We start from the raw sequence: 19692 nt of genomic DNA on the forward strand, positions 1-19692 counted from the left end.
ATTCCTTGCAAATGAACTTTGAGAAACATTGTTCTTAAACTGTTGGACTATTTTTTTCATGCAGTTTTCACAAAGTGGTGATCCTCGCCCCATCTTTGGTTGTGAACAGCTGAGCCTTTTGGGGATACTTCTTTTACGAGGTCTATTAGAAAAGTATCCGACCTTTTTTTTAAAAAAAACAAAAAACATATGGATTTGAATCACGTGTGCTTGCGTGAGCCAACCTTGAACCTTCATGCGCATGCGTGATTTTTTTCATGCCTGTCGGTTGCGTCATTCGCCTGTGAGCAGGCTTTGAGTGAGGAGTGGTCCACCCCCCTCGGCGGATTTTCATTGTCAGGGAAATGGCTGAGAGACTGCTGCTTTGCTTGATAAATTTTTTTTTTAGAAACTGTGAGGCACATCCATGTGGACACCATTCGAGAAATTCAGGTGGTTTTTGGTGAAAATTTTATGGGCTTCAAAGACATTAAGGGATGTTACTGTCACTTTAAGGACGCCCACAGCAGCTGTGGGGCGCGCCGCGCTCCAGCTGCCATCGACAGGCTGAACGACCATTTAATTTCTAAACGGATCGCTCTGTGTATCCGTGACCATCGTGTGCACTTTATCTGGTTATCACAAGAGCTGGACATCACCCATTTTCCTGCAGATTTCACTTTTAACAAGAGATTTTGTCGTGGAAAGCCGAGCGGACGCTTCGCGCGCCATGATGGATTCGCTGCTGGACCGACACAAAACCACCTCCGTTTTGGTCTCACAGGACGGCTTTGAGATGGCGTTCAGACAGCTGTCTATTATCCAAGAAATTGTGAATGTGCCTGGACATGCCAGAACATGTTCTGTGACGCTTCATCACGGCGTTGCTTTGCGCATCACGGTACTGCCGCGAATTCCTCCGCACGTCTGTCTCAATTTGCCGAAAAAGTGCTGATGTCCACAATTGTGGACGAATTGTGGAGTGGATGCTTGTTTCCATGACAAAATCTCCTCGTAACAGTGGAATGTGCCGTTCATTTCCAAACTGGGCGCTTTGTTTTATCCGGGGCATCGTCTGGACTAGCACAGGAATTGTGAAAAGACGTGGACATCAGCACTTTTTCGGCAAATTGAGACAGACGTGCGGAGGAATTCCGCAAAGCAACGCCGTGATGAAGCGTCACAGAACATGTTCTGGCATGTTCAAGCACATCCACAATTTCTTGGATAATCACTCGACTGAAAAACCACCAACAGCTGTCCGAACGCTATCTCAAAGCCGTCCTGTGAGACCAAAACGGAGGTGGTTTTATGTAGGTCCAGCAGCGAATCCATCATGACGCGCGAAGAGTCCGCTCGGCTTTCCATGACAAAATCTCTTGTTAAAAGTGAAATCTGCAGGAAAATGGGTGATGTCCAGCTCTTGTGATAGCCAGAGAAAGTGCACACGATGGTCACAGATCCACAGAGTGATCCGTTTAGAAACGAAATGGTCGTTCAGCCTGTCGATGGCAGCTGGAGCGCGGCGCGCCCCACAGCTGCTGTGGGCGTCCTTAAAGCGACAGTAACATCCCTTAATGTCTTTGAAGCCCATAAAATTTTCACCAAAAACCACCTGAATTTCTCGAATGGTGTCCACATGGATGTGCCTCACAGTTTCTAAAAAAAATTTGATCAAGCAAATCAGCAATCTCTCAGCCATTTCCCTGACAATGAAAATCCGCCGAGGGGGTGGACCACTCCTCACTCAATGCCTGCTCACAGGCGAATGACGCAACCAACAGGCGTGAAAAAAATCACGCATGCGCATGAAGGTTCAAGGTTGGCTCACACAAGCACACGTGATTCAAATCCATATGTTTTTTTTTATAAAAAATAAGGTCGGATACTTTTCTAATAGACCTCGTATACCCAATCATGACACTCAAGTTCCCAAACACTTATTGAGTGTTGTTAGAAGGAAAGGTGATGCAACACAGTGGTAAACATACCACTGTGCCAGCTTTTTTGAAACATGTTGCAAAAAACAATAAAGTTTATCAGTTTGAACATTAAATATCTTGTCTTTGTGGTGTATTCAATTGAATATAGGTTGAAGAGGATTTGCAAATCATAGCATTCTGTTTTTATTTACATTTCACACAACGTCCCAACTTCATTGGAATTATGTGTGTGTGTGTGTGTGTGTGTATGTATATATATATATATATATATATATATATATATATATATATATATATGTATATGTATATATATATGTATATGTATATGTATATGTATATATATATATATATATATTAGAATACAACTTTTTTCTGTCAATGTCATAAATTTGTTGCCACAGTATTTGACAACTGTCCCATTGTAAATGAAATTGTCATATTATTTGTCCACAAAATGGGGTTTAGTGTCTCCTTGGCTTCTGTTACTTTCTAGCAGAGGTGGGACGAAGTCACTGTCAAGTTATCAATCTGCAAGTCTCGTGTCAAGTCTCAAGTCAGCTTGCAAGCAGTTAGTGGTCATTATGACTTGACTTGGGACTTGCTGATTCATGACTTGAGTGACTTGATGGTGACGTCCCACCTCTGCCTTCTAGTTTCTTATGTTCTATTTGAAATTAGATTTTTGTTGGTCCACTGCGGGGAAAAGCATCGAACTGTACCGTATCAGAATGTTTCTTTCAGTGGTGCCTAAAATGTTTGTATAGTACTGTATATCTTGCATAGGGTGCATATTCTGAAAGTATTATTCAGTCTCATTACAATGTGTGATATATCTGCAGGCTCCTTGTGACAACGGTTCCAAAATCCAAAACTACATTCTGCAATGGGATGAGGTATTCTTATGTTTTGACTTCAATTGATAATATGGTTTTGTATATTTTCAAAACTAAAGATTTTATTCATCATAGGGAAAAAGTACTGGGATGTACGAACAGTGCTATTATGGACCTCAGAAGCAGTACAGAGTGACAAAGCTTTCACCAGCTTCAAGATACTCCTTCCGCCTTGCAGCCAAAAATGACATGGGTGTAAGGTAAGAACCTGAAGTTGGGTTCTGATCTTCATCTCTATTGTCACTTCTCATGTTGGTGTGATTTCCATTCACTGTCTCCATCTGTATGCCTGGGCATGTTTTTCATGCTTTCCTGTCTTTTTACCCCCACCCTCTGTTGTCTCCCCTCCAGTGAGTTTAGTGAAGTGGTGGACCTGTTCACATCATGCAGTGTGCCATTAACACCCCTCCCTCCAGAGCTGGTGAAGGCAGGAGTGACCTGGCTGTGTCTGCAGTGGCAGAGGCCCACTGGTTCCCCGAAAGAGGATGACATCTACTATGTTTTGGAAATGGATGAAGAATGCTTGGTACATCAGCCTCATTCTTAACCGCTTGTCTTTTTAATCAAGGGCCTATCTCAAATATAGTTTTTCAGATCAGTCAAAACTCATAATGACGACAGAAAAAATCTAAGGCAAAAGTTGTTTGCTCTAGTTTTATTAAAAATTGACAGTTGTCAGGGAGCATCAATTATGGTACTTGAGTCAGTTGTTGGGTCTCCTGAGATCAATCCATAACAACACCAAATGGAATGCCTATGTTCAGGATGAGGATAGATGACCTTGGTGATTTCCAGTCTAGACGCGGGGTGTTCCATGAGATGGTGAATGTGGCAACACACAGCACAGGCTTGTGCTCCTAGATCTGACCTAATCTATAGTCAGTTACATAAAGTATTTTGACAGTGACCATTTTTCAAATTTTACCTCCGTACACCACCAAAATGGATTTGAAATCAAATGAGTGTGGCCTTCCAGCTTTAATTCAAGGGATTTAACTCAAATATTGCATTATGCTTTTAGGAATTAGAGACATTTTTATATCTACGAGGTCTTTGAGAAAAGTAACGGACCTTTTTATTTTTTTCAAAAACTATATGGATTTGATTCATATGTTTTTACGTCAGCCAAGCTTGAACCTTCGTGCGCATGCGTGAGTTTTTCCACCCCTGTCGTTTGCTTCATTCACCTGTGGGCAGGCTTTGAGTGAGCACTGGTCCACCCCTCTCGTCGTTGTTTCATTGCGAGGAAATGGCGGAATGATTTGGACTTTTTTTCCATCAGAATTTTTTCAGAAACTGTTAGAGACAGGCAGCTGGAAACCATTCGAAAAATTTATCTGGCTTTCGGTGAAAATTTTAGGGAGTGTTACTACAGCTTTAAGGACGGCCCACAATGGCGCACGGCGCACCGCGCTCCGAGCCGCCATCAAGAGGCAGAAACCACCACATCATTTCTAAACGGATGGCTATGTGGAGCCGGGACTGTCGTGTGCAATTTCTCTGGTTATCACAAGAGCTGGACATCAGCCATTTTCTGGCAGATTTCACTTTTAACAAGAGATTTTGTCATGGAAAGCCGCGCGGAGGCTTCGCGTGTCACGACCGATTCGCTGATAAAGCGAGACAAAGGAACACCTCCGTTTTGGAGTGTTAGAGGACAAGTTGGGACATGCCCAGCTCTCCACAATTTCTCTTATACTCACTCGAGTGGTAAGCACTGAAAGCTGAGATAGGCATGTCCCAACTTGTCCCCTGGCACTCCAAAACGGAGGTGTTCCTTTGTCTCGCTTCATCAGCGAATCGGTCGTGACGCGCGAAGTCTCCGCGCGGCTTTCCATGACAAAATCTCTTGTTAAAAGTGAAATCTGCCGGAAAATGGCTGATGTCCAGCTCTTGTGATAACCAGAGAAAGAGCACACGATGGTCCCGGCTCCACACAGCCATCCATTTAGAAATGATGTGGTGGTTTCTGCCTTTCGGTGGCGGCTCGGAGCGCGGCGCGCCGTGCGCCATTGTGGGCCGTCCTTAAAGCTGTAGTAACACTCCTTATTCTCTGTGAAGCCCGTAAAATTTTCACCGAAAGCCAGATAAATTTTTCGAATGGTTTCCAGCTGCCTGTCTCTAACAGTTTCTGAAAAAATTCTGATGGAAAAAAAGCCCAAATCATTCCGCCATTTCCTCGCAATGAAACGACGACGAGAGGGGTGGAGCAGTGCTCACTCAAAGCCTGCCCACAGGGGAATGACGCAACCGACAGGCGTGGAAAAACTCAAGCATGCGCACGAAGGTTCAAGCTTGGCTGATGTAAAAACATATGAATCAAATTCATATAGTTTTGAAAAAAATATAAAGGTCCGTTACTTTTCTCACAGACCTCGTAGTCCCTCCATTTTCAGAGGCCGCCAGTAATTGGTGAAACACAATGTAAGGGTTATCATTATCACTTATAAATCTGTCACTTGGACAGCCAGTGTTTTTTTTTTTTGTTTTTTTTGACAAGTCAGGCAATGGAAACTTGAACAATTCCAAGTCACTGAATATGTCTTGAACTTTATTTACATCAGTGATTAAGAACTATAAACAATATGATACAGTATGGTGAATCTTTCTGAAGTACAGAGTTCTCTAAACCTGTGGCTTATGATTGTAGAAACTGGGGAAAGTGCAATTTTTGTCTGTTGCATCACCATTTATAGAGCTTCATAGTGGAGTAGAACAGAGAAGGATTTTCTCTAAAATATGATGTGAAATTGTATCCACTTGGAAATGTTCCTGTCTGTATTCTGAATTGTTTGATTTGTATTAACAGCCCATATTTGTATTTAGTTTGCTCAGTTACTTATAGCTAGGGTTGGGCTACACAGACCAAACGTCATATCCCGGTATTTTTAGGCTGAATGCCAATATGCAGTGCATTCAGAAAGTATTCACAGCACTTCACTTTGGCCTTATTTCAGAATGGAGTAAATTCATTTTTCACCTTAAAATTCTACTTACAACAGTCCAAACTGATGACATGAAATGAAAAAAGTTGTTGTTTTTTTTTTTTGGTGAAATTTTTGCCAATTTATTAAAAATTTAAAAAAAATTGACGCCTGGCATTCATGCCAAAGAGTTCAATCTTTCAACCAGAGAATTTTGTTTCTCATGGTCTGAGAGTTCTTCGGATACCTTTTGGCAAACTCCAGGTAGGCTGCCATGTGCCTTTTACAAAGGAGTGGCTTCTGTCTGGCTACTCTACCATACAGGCCTGATTGGTGGATTGCTGCAGAGATGGTTGTCCTTCTGGAAAGTTCTCCTCTCCACAGGGGGAATGTTGGAGCTCTGACAGAGTGACTATCAGGTTCTTGGTCACCTCCCTAACTAAGGATATAAAAGCGTGAATAATCATCTCCAATTCAACCTTGGGTTTCAATTTAGAAATATTGTGGAGATTGAAGAAACAGGTTTTTTTCTATTAAGTGTCTTGAATGATGTTCCAAGGACACTGCTGAGTCAAAAATAACGCGAGGTTCCACACATAGGGTGGGACAGAAGAAGCTAAAGGACCTATGTGCTGTTTTATTTGAGGAATGACACTGCTAATTATCTGTCTTAAAGAAAGCAAATATAAAACAGAGCATTGGGTCCAAGGTACCGCAGGTAAATTGTCTCGATGCAGACTGAAACTGATATATTAATACTAAAACCTCTGCCAGAGAGGTATGAGGAGAATCCTTCTAAAACCACTCCTGAAAGCCCAGCCAAATCATCATCATTATTATATTGTAATCATTATTTATATCAGACTTTTCAGGGAATGAAAGCACTAAGCAAATTAACTCTAATAATAAAAGACTAAATGCCAGTATCAGAAAGCACACTACAATAATGGTGTGGTTCTCCATCATTTGCATTCTGAGAAACCAACATTTCTCAACATTGCACCCAGTAAGTCAAAACTTAAGGCATTCTCGAGAAATGTCGGTTTCTCCGAATGCAAAAGATGAAGCATCATGCCCTGCTTTTACAGGGTCATGCTCAAAACTTCTCAATCTACCCTCATACAATGCAGATGTCAAACAGTGCACAAAAATCTCAAATTACAATCTGATAATGCAGAAAAATGTGTGACTTATATTTGGGTTTATCTTCTTTAAGAGGCATTTTGTGACAGGTGTGACTTATGCTCTGGTGCTAGTGCAACAGATTCCAGAATCGTGGAAATGTTAATGCAACCACCAAATCGCACCAAGCACCACGTTATTTGTCCGATCATAAAGATTACAAAATGGTATAGTTTGGACTATGTGACTGAATTTATGGGGAGGTTATGGGGTAAAAATGGCAAGAATGGTGACAAAGGTTAATTTCAGTTTGTACAGGAGTCAAAAGTTAAAATTAAGTTTTTATATTTTTATCTCTTTAATTCTTCAGTTGACTCCTTCCTGGTTGCCTCTTGAAAATTCAAGTGGCCATTTGTTTTTGTTTTTTTTGTTTTTTTTTCAAAAGAGTAATGTCTACGGAGTATTTATGCCAACTTTGGTAGCATTTGAAGGATTGTTTATCTGCTGCACTATGCGACCTAATTTTCCTAATTGATGTACATTCTTATTTGATTGTTGGCATTCGTTGCATCAACTAAAGGGTAAATGTAAATTTTTTTTGATGTTTCAGTAGTGGCACACAGAATATTTTCTGTGTGCCACTACTGCTGGTACTGCCTCAAGCAGACTGCCTGCAGTTACTGTACTTTCCATTAATAACATGATTTATTTATTCATTCATTCATTGTTTTTTTTTTTTTTTTTTTTTAGAGTTGACTATTCCCCATAGCAGATGTCTGTTACAAAGCACCTTGTTTTCTTGGCTGCTGCTGCTGTCCTGTAAGTCGGTGCTCACCTAGTTGTTTTATTTAATTTTTCTCTGTCACAGGGATATGGTTTCCAGACCAGTTACGATGGAGAGGAGCTCTCCTGCACGGTTAGGAACCTTCACAGGAGCACCAAGTACAAGTTTCGAGTAAGCAAGCCTGTGTTGTGTGCAGTCAGAGCAGACATGATGATGTACGGGTTTAATTTAGACTTCAGTGTGTGCAAAGGGGACAGGTTTCGTAGTACAGGGAGGGTGCTGAGGCCCGCAGTAGCCCTATGACTCATCCGTTTGCAGGATTCTGGCAGCAGGGCGGTGTGCAACTGACAGCATAAATAAACACAACATACTTATTCCCCAAGTTGCTTCTGCTGGCAGCACCTTGTCATCAGTGTGAGTGTGTGAATATGAGGCATGATCATGAAAGACCCTTTGAGTGTCTGCAGCAGATGGAAAAATGCTGTAGAAATGAAGTCCATATACATTTTACACCGCTATTAGGTACAGGCAGGGCCCCAGTCAGAAGTGAGTCAAGCAGTGTTTGCAGCTTGGTGCCTTTTTGGCCGCAGTTCGTAAGAGTCTGTCTCTGTGTCACTGCCTTGCAACCTTTCCCTGATTAATTTCACTCTTTGTCACATTCTCTCTGCTGAATGTTTGCTCTCTTGTCTGACTGCTACAAGGCACTGAAGAATAATAGGTTATATCTTTTATCCATTGTAAGCTGATGATATTCTAAGGTGGATTCCAAGTCTGTCATTAACAATCAGTTAGTTCTGTGAGAAAGATGATTTAAAGTAGAATTTGAGTGCTCTGTAGTTAGAATTTTGTCGATTTTGGAGTTATTCTTGTGATAATAATCAGGGTTAGAGAAATATTTTATGAGCCTACTGGACAGGACCAATAGCAACAATGTTGTTACTGGACCTCCTGGTCCGAGGTAGTGGCCCCGGGTATTTGGAAGCTCAGAGCCTTGGACAGTGAATCTCGGTGTAGCATTAATCATCACATCATGTATTCAGTCAGTATTGTATTTGTGAATCTATAGCATAATAGAACGTTTCCGTTTTGTGTTGAATGTGTGTAAAGTTATCAACTTTTTTTTTTTTTATTATTTTTTACATGATCCTCTGCTTTCATGTGAATGTACTGTGCACCTCATTCTTTGCTTTCCTGTCATTTCTGGCCTTGTGCTTGTCTTATGCAGCCAAAACAGCCTTTACTCTTACTTAATCCACTTGTCTGTTGTCTTGCTACGTGAGCTCTATAATATCTCTGATTTTTTTTTGGGGGGGGGCAACAATTATACCTATTGCTAATCAAACTAGTATGATGAAAGTTTTATGAATGGGTCAGGGGTCTGCAACCTCCACTGTCAAAAGAACCATTTTTGACCTGTCTTCCACAAATAAAATTTGCAAGAGCCACAAAACATATTTGATCTTTAAAATGAATGAATAATAACACAGCTTATAGTGTTTTTCTATATACAGTTCAACTATATGTTTTTTAATTGTTCTTTTGGCTTTGTTTCTTATATCTCCAAAGCAGAAAGGTTGGGATCATATGAAATATGTGGTGGGGATGGGGGGGTAATGATCCTGACATTTTCTTTGACTTCTATTTACTGCAGACTGTATGAAACCTACACATTTCATGTTTTGTGTGGTCAGCTTTATTTTATTTGTTAATATATATCCTTTCCTACATTTAAGGCCTGCAGCATTTACCAAGAAAAAAAAGGTTGGGACAGGGCAGTTTATTCCTAATGTAAAAATGAATTCATCATTATTACAGCCAGTTTTCTTGAGAAATGTCAGGGGATGAAAACATGAATATTTCCAACTCAATGACTACGTTTACATGCAGCCAATAACCCTTTCAGAACCAGAATATTAGCAATAACCCGGTTGCGCACGGCCATGTAAACACCCGCATAAACCCGAATATGCTCATATTCCGGTTTTTAAAAACCCGAATAAGACCCCTGGGTTACTCCTTTTCTAACCAGAATATCCGCAAGGAATCTTGGTCTTTTGAGTACTGCAACTACTTGTATGTGGCGCACACAACCCACCGGACACCACAAGCAGAAGTAAACAAGCATGGGGAAATCCAGACGTGGCAGCACAGCACCACACTTTTGGAGCGAGGAGGAAACAGAGTACTTCATTAGTACCGTGAAAGACATGAATATAATGTCTTTTATTGATGGTAGAAAGTACCGAGATAGTGACATTTACAAGAAGGTGGCCGAAAAGTTACACGAAGCAAGATTTGCACGAACGCCAGACCAAATCAAGCACCGGTGGAAGACGTGCATCTCTGTTTAGATGGGGATATTCCAAATTATACCAATGACCATTTATACAGGAGTAACTCTGTCTGCTTAAGCATGTAAACGGGTTATTCCTAATGATTCAGAAACCGTAATATAGACCTTATCCCAAATATTAACGGCATGTAAACATAGCCATTGACTAGTTCTTAGACTTCATTTACATCAATCATTCAGAAATAACTCGAAATCACCTCAGCAGGTGGGTTGCTGATGAGCTTCTCCCTTGAACAAAAACACCTGGTCGTCAATGAAATCACCTGCTGAGGTGATTGGAAGCAAGGAAAACCTGCAGTGCTTCGCCCGTTCATGGCACGATTGCCCGCCCCTGTACGAGACATAGACCAAAAATAACTGGTCCACGACCTCAGACCAGTGGATTTCTCTACCCCTGGTAATATTTGATCCTTTGCTTTTATAGTAATGAGACCATGTAGAGCAGCGGTGGGCACAGCTAACCAAAACGTTAGCTTCGATAAGCGCTAATCAGCTTACTGAAAAGTTAGCTTTTATAATGCTAAACCGATAAACCACCAAAAAATTTAGGGGAAGCTACAGCTAACCACTAGCTTTCAATATATTGTCTCCAGTTCACTCTCAGCTACTGACAAGCCAGTTTTGAGTATAAGCACCCACAACACTTCTAATTAGAATCAAAGACGATCACAAACCCAATACAACCAACGAGCCAGTGCTTCAGTCTTTGTGCGCTCTGCCCACAGCTGTAAGAAAGAGACATTTTCCATTCACAGCATACAGCGGTCCAGCCATGAGGCCGAAGTTCTCAAAAGGAAAGCAGGTTTGACTTTTGGTTTCGATTTATAAATCAAATTAATCAGGATAGTTTAACTATATTAATGTCAAGTCTGTCATTTGTACAAAGTGAAAATATAACACATCTTTTAATTTTAAAATAATGCACTAATTCTGAGGTTTTGAACATTAACACACACATATGCCGAAATGCATTATGGGTAAACTGAGCCTCCATCCAATCACTGATTGGTTGATTTATTATATGTAAAATAAAAATAATAAAGCTAAAAATATGTTTTACAAATAAATGTGTATTTGTAAAATATGTCATTTTTTAATTTGTTAAAAAAAAGCATTTGCAAAACTGAAAATTCTATTTAAGTTGTGATTCAGCAACAACCGAGTGATATAACAGGGCCTCATTCACACTGCCATTCCATAGATGGGTCAAAATGCATAGAGCACTGCCATCTACTGGATGGGAGTGTGAATGATGCCTAGTGTCAGAGTTGTAATCTGTAAAAAAAAAAAAAAAAAAGCAACTCAGTTAACTAACACAAATTAATGATCACGCTAGAGACTGAATTTCATTTCCTGATCAGCGAGAGCCAGCATGACCCCTCGTCACTGTCCGTCAGTCAGCTCTGAAGGGCCCGCCCACTCTGCTCCTGAATTTATTTACACACAGACATATTACAAAACAATATACAAGGCACAGCTGCGTTTCTTCCGTCAATTCATATTTGTATCACTTCACACCTGGAAGACATCCTGTGGTCTTGCTCAGACAGATAGTAATTGTTCTTCAAATTGAAACATTACAGTGCCAGCCTCGAACTAGTGTACAGGCTGTGTTATTCTTTGCTCAAGGCCGAAATACAAGGCCGACAAAAACATAGCTCTAGCAAAACAGTCTGCGCATTCATTAAGCAAAAGGACAAATGTTACTTTTCTCATGGGAGCAGTTGTAATGATTACTTCAACAGTTCAGTGTATATTTCTGCTTTGACAATGAGTGATTATTTAGAAGAATGGTGCATGAACTCTCACACATGCATATATGTATATATGGAAAATAGAGAACTGAATCAAAAACAAGATCAATGGCAGTACATCAAAGTAAAGACATTAATATTTGATGATAATATTGCTAATATATAGAAAACCCTGTCATTATTCCCCCCTGTTTATCGAATTTAATGTCTACATTCTCAACATCATCACTGTAGAACCGTCAATAAACTTACAGTGTACCTAACCATCATTTTGCCCCATTTGGATGGAGTGACATGATTCAGCATCCAATAGCAATTACGCAATATAGTAACGGGCCAGTAATAAACCATTAACTGTGGTGGAAATCATCCGTTGAGCCATTGATCAAGCAAGAGGACAAATCACAATACTTAGTAAGCTAGTTACCCCAGAACATTCAATAGCAAGAATTTAAAGGAAGCACATTCATCATACAACACAATTCAATGTTTTACATCAGATACACATCCGTTGAACACCATTTATTTGTATAAATATTTAAACTGATTATTTGGACATCATTGGAGTTTCTCAGGTAGCTTATTCCAATTTTTTGGCCATAAATAGAGACACAGAAGCATTTCCTGGTCATCCTTGCGCCTGCAATTTTTAAAACGATACAAACCCCTTAAATTATATATTCCGTCTCATTGCATAAAATATCCTTGAATTCTGAGAGGTACTTGCTTTTTTTTTTTTTTTTTTTTTACTTTATACATCAAACAGTCTTAAATGAAATCATGTCATGGAGTTTTTAAAATCTGTGATGTAATAAACAGTGGATTGGTATGATCCTGATAACCTGCATTATAAATTATTCTTAATGCTCTTTTTTGAAGGTTGAATAATGTTGTACTGTAGTTTTGTAGTTTTTGCCCCATACTTGCACCATAAGTCAAGTAAGGTGCAATCAATGTGCAATACAGAGTATGTAATGATTTACCATCAAGAATGTGCTTTGCCATGCTTAATATTGCCGTACTTTTTGATACTTTCTTTTGACTATGTTAAATATGTGCTTTCCAGTTGATTCTGTCATCGATGACCACACCTGACGACTTGTTCTCTTTGACAGGTTCCATATTTACCCCCTATATGTTTAACTGTATTCGTCCATGTTTTTTATGGTTTCCAAATAACATTATTTTAGTTTTTAGACCAATTTAGTGGCAGTTTGTTCATATCGAACCATCTCTTCGACTTTATCATTTCTGATCCCAGATCATCTAGTAATTGTTGCAAATTATGCCCTGTACAAAATAAGTTTGTAACATTTGCAAAGAGGACTGTTCCAAACAGATCCAAGACTTTACATAAATCATTGATATACGTACAATATGAATAACTTTGGTGCCAACACATAACCCTGAGGAACTCCACAAACGATGTCCAGATATGAAGAACAGCAGTCCCCAAGTTTAACAAACTGTTTCCGGTTTTGTAAATAGCTTTTAATCCAATTCAAAGCCACTTCTGTGATCCCATAAAGCTCCATCTTTTGAAATAAGATGTGATTGATTGTGTCAAAAGCCTTTTTTTTTTTTTTTTTTTTTTCTTTTCATTATGTCAGCAAATAATCCTATCACTATTTTCCTTTGGTCCACATGTTTATTAATCTCTTCTATTGCATCTAAACCCATATGGACAATCATTAAGCAAGTTGTGATAAATTTATCCAATCTGTTATTGTAAAGTTTTTTCCAATATCTTTGAAAATTGTGACACTAGAAAGACACTGTCCTATGGTTAGTAAAAAGATGCTTTTCACCAGATTTGAATAAAGGTATCACTTTCTTCTGGTCTGAATTGTAACATGGTTCATATATTATTTTTTTTTTTATACCACCACACAGTAAATGCCACAATCACAGCAATAATTGTCAAAATCATCATCAGGGTGCGAAGTTTGCATCCTGCTCTGGCAGCAAAGCTCTCCATAGCTAATACAGTGTTTTGAACAACCTGTTGATATTTCTCTCCTTCTGTCCGTGTTTTTCTTTTTTCTTTTTTTTTTCTTTTTTTTTGTCTTTCAAGGGACAGAGAGAAACTACAGTTCTGATCTTAAAGATGTCTTCTTTCTTTGGTGACAGTTCAAAAGGTGCAGTTTGTCTGGGCTTAGGGACTGAAGGTGACAGTTCAGTCTCAGTTCAGTTCAGCAAGGGACTGAGGGAATCTGGAACTTTTTTTATGTTATTTCCCTTCAGCTGTAGTGCATAAATCTGTACTATCATCAGTATGTGTAAGGCATGCTGCAAGTGGAATTAAAATAATGTGTCATGTACTCTGTCCTGTGCTCTGTTCTTGACGTTTTCTTCAAACACAGGTGCACAGGAATAGAACAGGATTCTCTTATCTCCCGTTCTCAAAGATGCAGTTTTGTCTGCTTCTGTCTCCTGGTCTGGTCACGTCAGTGCTGTATTTCAAGCTTGTAGTACGTCTGCTTCTGATCCTGGTTCAAGTTGACAGGCCTCTCCTTGGTCACAGCTGGTTACTCATCTGCTTCAGAACCCTGGTATCTGCTTCAACCTCTGGTCTTTGTCTTTGTTCACTCCTGGTCACTCTCTGTCTCTGTTATGACGCGCTTCCAGCTGTTGCTGCGCCTATAGGCCATCAGCCGACACTGTTACACGTCGCTTCCCTTGTCTAATTCGGGATCTTTCAGGTATCTTTGTCTTTTGCAGTGGGATAAATGCACCCAAGATGACCTCTGCGATTTTCACTGCAATGGTTGTGATTAGCAGCACTTGGAATGGACCTTCCCACCTCGGAGATGACCAGTTCTTTCTCTTAATAGTCTTTATCAGCACCCAGTCGCCAATCTGGATCTGATTCTCAGGGCCCTGCACAGAAATAGGAGAGTCTGGTATCTTGTTAGCGTGTATGACATTCTTACGGGATAACACACGTCTCATATAATCAACTAATCCCTCATCCTCACTATCAGGCCCAGCTATTTTCTGTAAATCTGGTATTCTGTAGGGCCTGCCATACAAAATTTCGAATGGCGTAAGGCCAGTCTGAGTTGGGTGTTATATGCATGTACAGTTTCACCAAATCCAAACAATAAACCCAGTTTTTTCCTGTTTCCTCCATACATTTTCTGAGCTTACTTTTAATTGTCCCATTTGTTCTTTCCACTAAACCTGCACTTTGAGGATGATAAGCACAATGTGTTTTTGCATTTATTTTCAAATGTTCTGTCAAATGTTGGATGATTGTATTTACAAAATGTGTACCATTATCACTGTACATTGTTTCAGGTATCCCATGTCTTGGGATTATGTCTCTACAAAGTATCTTTGCAACTGTCAGAGCATCTGCATGTTTAACAGGGAACACCTCTACCCATTTGCTATATGCATCAATCAATCCTAGGCAATATTTTTTTTTCCCTTCACATTGGTTCAATTCAATAAAATCCATATGGATTATTTGGAACAGGTATTGAGGTGTTGGAAATTTTCCTCGTATTAAGCCCAGGTTACACATAGACGGTTTTGTCGGCGGGTAGTACGTAGACCGAAGTTCGCGGTAGTTCTGGCTGTTTTCACGGTGGAAAGGGGCGGAGCATTTCGCCGGCATTTTGAGCGCCGTACTAGCCGCAAATACGTGCATAAAACGCCGCTAAATCCGCCAAATAAAGCGGCGTTTTGACGCCGTAGCATCCGGCACACGTCAGGCAACGGGGGTTAATACCCAGTTCTATCCTTTACGGCGGTGTTCTGCTGCCGCTGATAATGCCCTGTGTACCACTGGATTTATCCAGGCAAATCCTGCGTTACTCCAGGAACTTCTCCGGGAGCGCTCCCGGAATTATTCGACATGTTGAATAACTTTTTTGATGATTCCCGGTAAAGCCGGAACTAAGCCACGCCCCCTAGTACCGGTGTTAACAACGGCGTTTGATCCTTAAGACGGCCAAAAACTCTTCCGGGACGCTTCCAGGAGCTCTTACCGTCTGTGTAAACGGGGCTATAGCCACTCATTCCCCTGTGAGTTATGCTTTGCATAAATTAAACATGCTCTGCAGTAATGTTTTGCATATGCCTGAAATCCAAACGTCACAAAATGAGTATTAACCAGTCCAACCATCCCAGCCGTAGAAACGGGACATGGTCCATGACTTAAGACAGCTGCTCACTTGAAAAGACTTCGGGGTAGGACCGGTTTGTTTGAGGATTAGACATACACACCGTCAGCGGTTTGGTGGACATTGTGACGCAAAAATCGATTGATTGGATGAATGATAAACATTGATTAATATCGATTATTACGTGCAGGCCAATCTTAATATGACAAATCAATTCGTCAATGATCCAATACTCCAATTAGATCAATACACTGCCTACCATATAGGCATACGGTCAAATTTGACCCCGCCACAGTACCCCAGTGCCATATCCTCATGTCCTAGTGAGTCAGAGCATCACAGAGACAAGGTCGAGTAATCGTGACTGGGCCTGCCTTAGGTTGTACCAGGGTTTAAGATGGGATCTTACCCGTCATGGACTCGCAGCCTTCCATACTGGGCAGGGGTTCCAAGGGGTGGGGGAACACCCATTAAGAGGTGTCATGTCAAAACAGTTTTGATTGCACAGAACATCAAACATGCAGGTTCATTGAAAGTGAATTGAAGTATCTTTTAGCAGTTTATCCCAGAATAGATCTGTTGGATTGATCAATGCTTAAACACTAATAATAAATAGAAATAATGACAGAATCAGATACCTAAACAATGTTTGGTTTGCAGGAATAACTATGGGTCAGGATGGACAATAATCATGTGAAAATTTGTCCAACAATCTCTATCCTTTAAGGCCTAACTTAATCTGCATACATCAACTAATAATTAATAAGCACTTCATTGGTCATCAATGCTTTATGAAAGCCTGCAGCTTCTTGTTTGATTTGCAGCAGGGGTTAGTTGCATCTCATGAGAGTTCACATTATTTCATTCGGAACACAGGATGATCAAAGTATTGAGTTATTATTATTTGTTGCTTCTACATTGCTGTCAGTTCACCCTCACCAACATTAATGCGTCTAACAGGAGCACTATAAACATGTTACAATAATCAGTCCAGTTCTACTGTTCACACACTGTACAACCTTCTGCTCTGCTCTTCGGCTGGAGTGATAAATTACACTTTGTTTCCAAAACAAACCACGCTTCAAAAAAATAGAACACTGAATGTATTTGGTAAAGTCAATGCAACGTAATGCAAAACAACATTAAAGCTGGAATTGATTACATCAAATAAACATCTCTCTAAATTTAACAGTAACAAACACTTTTAAAACACTAGTATCAATTACATGTAAGCAATTACATGTAAAACCCCTGTGTTTCATGTGTTAAAGCACAACAAAACATCGCTGCAGTGTTTCTCAATTTCTCAAGCGGTGGGGGTGTGGAGCGGCAGGGAGAGGACGAGGAGGAGGTGGGAAGTGAGCATTTAGAGCTTCCCTCAGCAGCTGTGTGTATACACGCTCCTCCTCCAATACCCCAGACCAGGAGCAGAATCCCACAACTGCCCCCCCCCCCCCCCAAAAAAAAAACATCCACAGGTCCAAAAGAAGATCTGTTACATTTCACGCAACATATTATACACACATGTAGACACGTAGAACTCAACGGAACTATTAATTACAGTGGACTGATAGACTTTTTTTTTAATAGTCCTCAGAGAATCTACCACAACCACTGCTCCCTTCTGTCTGTTATGTCATCAAAAATAATTAGTGGATCAGTCAGTCGACAATTTTTCAATCTTTTAGCAGTATTTAATATGTATACTGGGGAACTGATTCATAGAAATGTTTTATAACCCAAAGTCTTCATTGCCTAAATGAGCCTGTTTCCAGCAAGTTCATGAATACCCGCTGGAACTCATTGATCTAAGTGGTCAGTTCCACAGTAGCTCATTCATGATTACTGAGGCAAGACTGGCCAAATACTGCAATGTTCAATTGAAGCAGTCAATCTGAATTTTCTTCTTTCCCCCAGACAGAAAAGAATCAACCCTCACAAATATCAAACCAACACCACACAAAAATATATCACACAACAATAAATCCAATTATTAATCACTCTACTGAAATATAATCTTGATCAGCTTTTCCTAAAATCTGTTAAGTAGGCGAAACTAACCAACTTTTACACCTTATCCAGTGTAGAAAAATCAACCATATTTTAACCACTTCATCCCAGTTACATGATGATTCAATATGGAAAGTAGGAAGATGATAGTATTTATTGTCTGAGTTATCATCTTAACAAGCTGAAAAGTTTTATTTCATCAACAGATCTATTTCAGAATTCTCCCTCAAAATACTCTCTTTTACCCTGGACACCAACTCACACTCATATACACGTATAAAATTGATTAATGTGCACTTATTTCTCAGTATCTTAACTCCACACTTTAAAATGTGCCAGCGACTGTGACCTTGACAGTTTTATCTAAAACAATTCTCAATAATTACACACAATCTATTTAGCGACAGCAGAATAAAAGTAAGGAAAAAAATTGATATCTATAATCTTCTAGAAAAGAAAGAACTGCAACCTTATATGTACATAAGCAAAATTCATGTTGAAAACGGAGAACTCCTTATCTTTGCGAGTGTGTACATTCACGTGCAGTGTGTCCATTCTTCCCACACTTCCAACATGTCAATTTCCTCTTTATCTCACGCCCATGGGCTTTGCCTCTGGCCGCTCTGCGGCGCTGACCTTTGCCCTTTCATACAAAATACACTTCTTCCTCACACATCATTATCATCATGTCCCTGCTTCAGTTTATTTTTTGCTTTATTCTCAGCCTCACGTTGCTTGTAGGCTTCACTTTTCCACCATATACCTGAAATCATTAGACTGTGGTTGTGTGTCATGTTTACTGTGAGGACAGCAATTACCCATTTTAGCTGTTCATGGGGTTATCTCATAGGGAGATCTAAACGAACAGGCTGTTCTTTTTTCACTGTTTGGTCACCGATCAGTCTGAAAAGTGTCACCACTTCGACCTCTGAGAGGTGGGTGACCTTGCTTAGGGCTTCTTTCCAGACTCGTAGGTTCACAAACAGGTGTGGTGCGTATAGAATGCTTACAACCTACTTCACAGACAGGGCTTCGTTTCTGCCACTGGGTTAAAACTGGTGACAGGCCCCCTGCGATTCAGTTGCGCATGCCCTCAGTCATAAAAACACACACATTCACACCACTGCGCTTTAGCTGTTATTACGTTTTAGCTCCGCTGTTATCACGCTTCTGCTCCAACCGGTTTTTATATCAGAATTTTACGGCTCGCCCACCGAAGGTTTCACCGACCTAACACTGTACAGTTTTTTACTTTTTACGCGCTGTTCCGGACCCGAAAGTGGTCTTTCAGTTGTCTCTTGCTTCTTTTAATTGCCAATTGTAACCACTGCCGGCTCAATCTGGAGCCAACAGTCACATCAGGTGTCTGACACAACGGGAAATGCAGCACGAGCACACGGCTCCGTAACAGATGGTCTTTAACCGCTGCGCCACCTGACTTTTCACTTTCTCTCTCAGAGAGTAAAATGTAGCGCTTTACAGCCAGGCGTTTGCCTCACACCTTAGTGTTTAAGCAAAGAGACAAACCAAAAAAGACATTACGGGGTTTTTCCTCGCGGTGGTCCCGGCCACACACAAAGAAAAGCAGTGTCACCCGTGATCACACTCCGTCACCACCGCTGAAGTCTGTATGCCTTCACCCCAGTAAGCGTCGACCCGTTAGGGAGGAGACCCGTACCCCGGAAAAGGGTCTGCGGGAACTAGTCCCGGCCGTGGCCACAGTCTTCCAACGGGGTTCTCCATCATGGGCCGACCAACCGGTCTATTGGCACCCGGCTTTCGAAGGACCAAGATGTCAGA

General features: G+C 40.5%; 1 protein-coding gene across 1 annotated transcript in view; it reads left to right on the forward strand.

Moving 5' to 3' along the window:
* The window catches only part of fndc3a (fibronectin type III domain containing 3A), a 250225-nt gene that overhangs the window by 201099 nt on the left and 29434 nt on the right, over window positions 1–19692 (forward strand). Inside the window, 4 exon segments of the mRNA XM_034168451.1 lie at window positions 2762–2815; window positions 2891–3015; window positions 3167–3341; window positions 7730–7816. Of these exon segments, the coding sequence (XP_034024342.1) occupies window positions 2762–2815; window positions 2891–3015; window positions 3167–3341; window positions 7730–7816 (441 nt within the window).

Source organism: Thalassophryne amazonica, chromosome 4 (genome assembly GCF_902500255.1).
Source record: "Thalassophryne amazonica chromosome 4, fThaAma1.1, whole genome shotgun sequence".
NCBI classification, from domain to species: Eukaryota; Metazoa; Chordata; class Actinopteri; order Batrachoidiformes; family Batrachoididae; genus Thalassophryne; species Thalassophryne amazonica.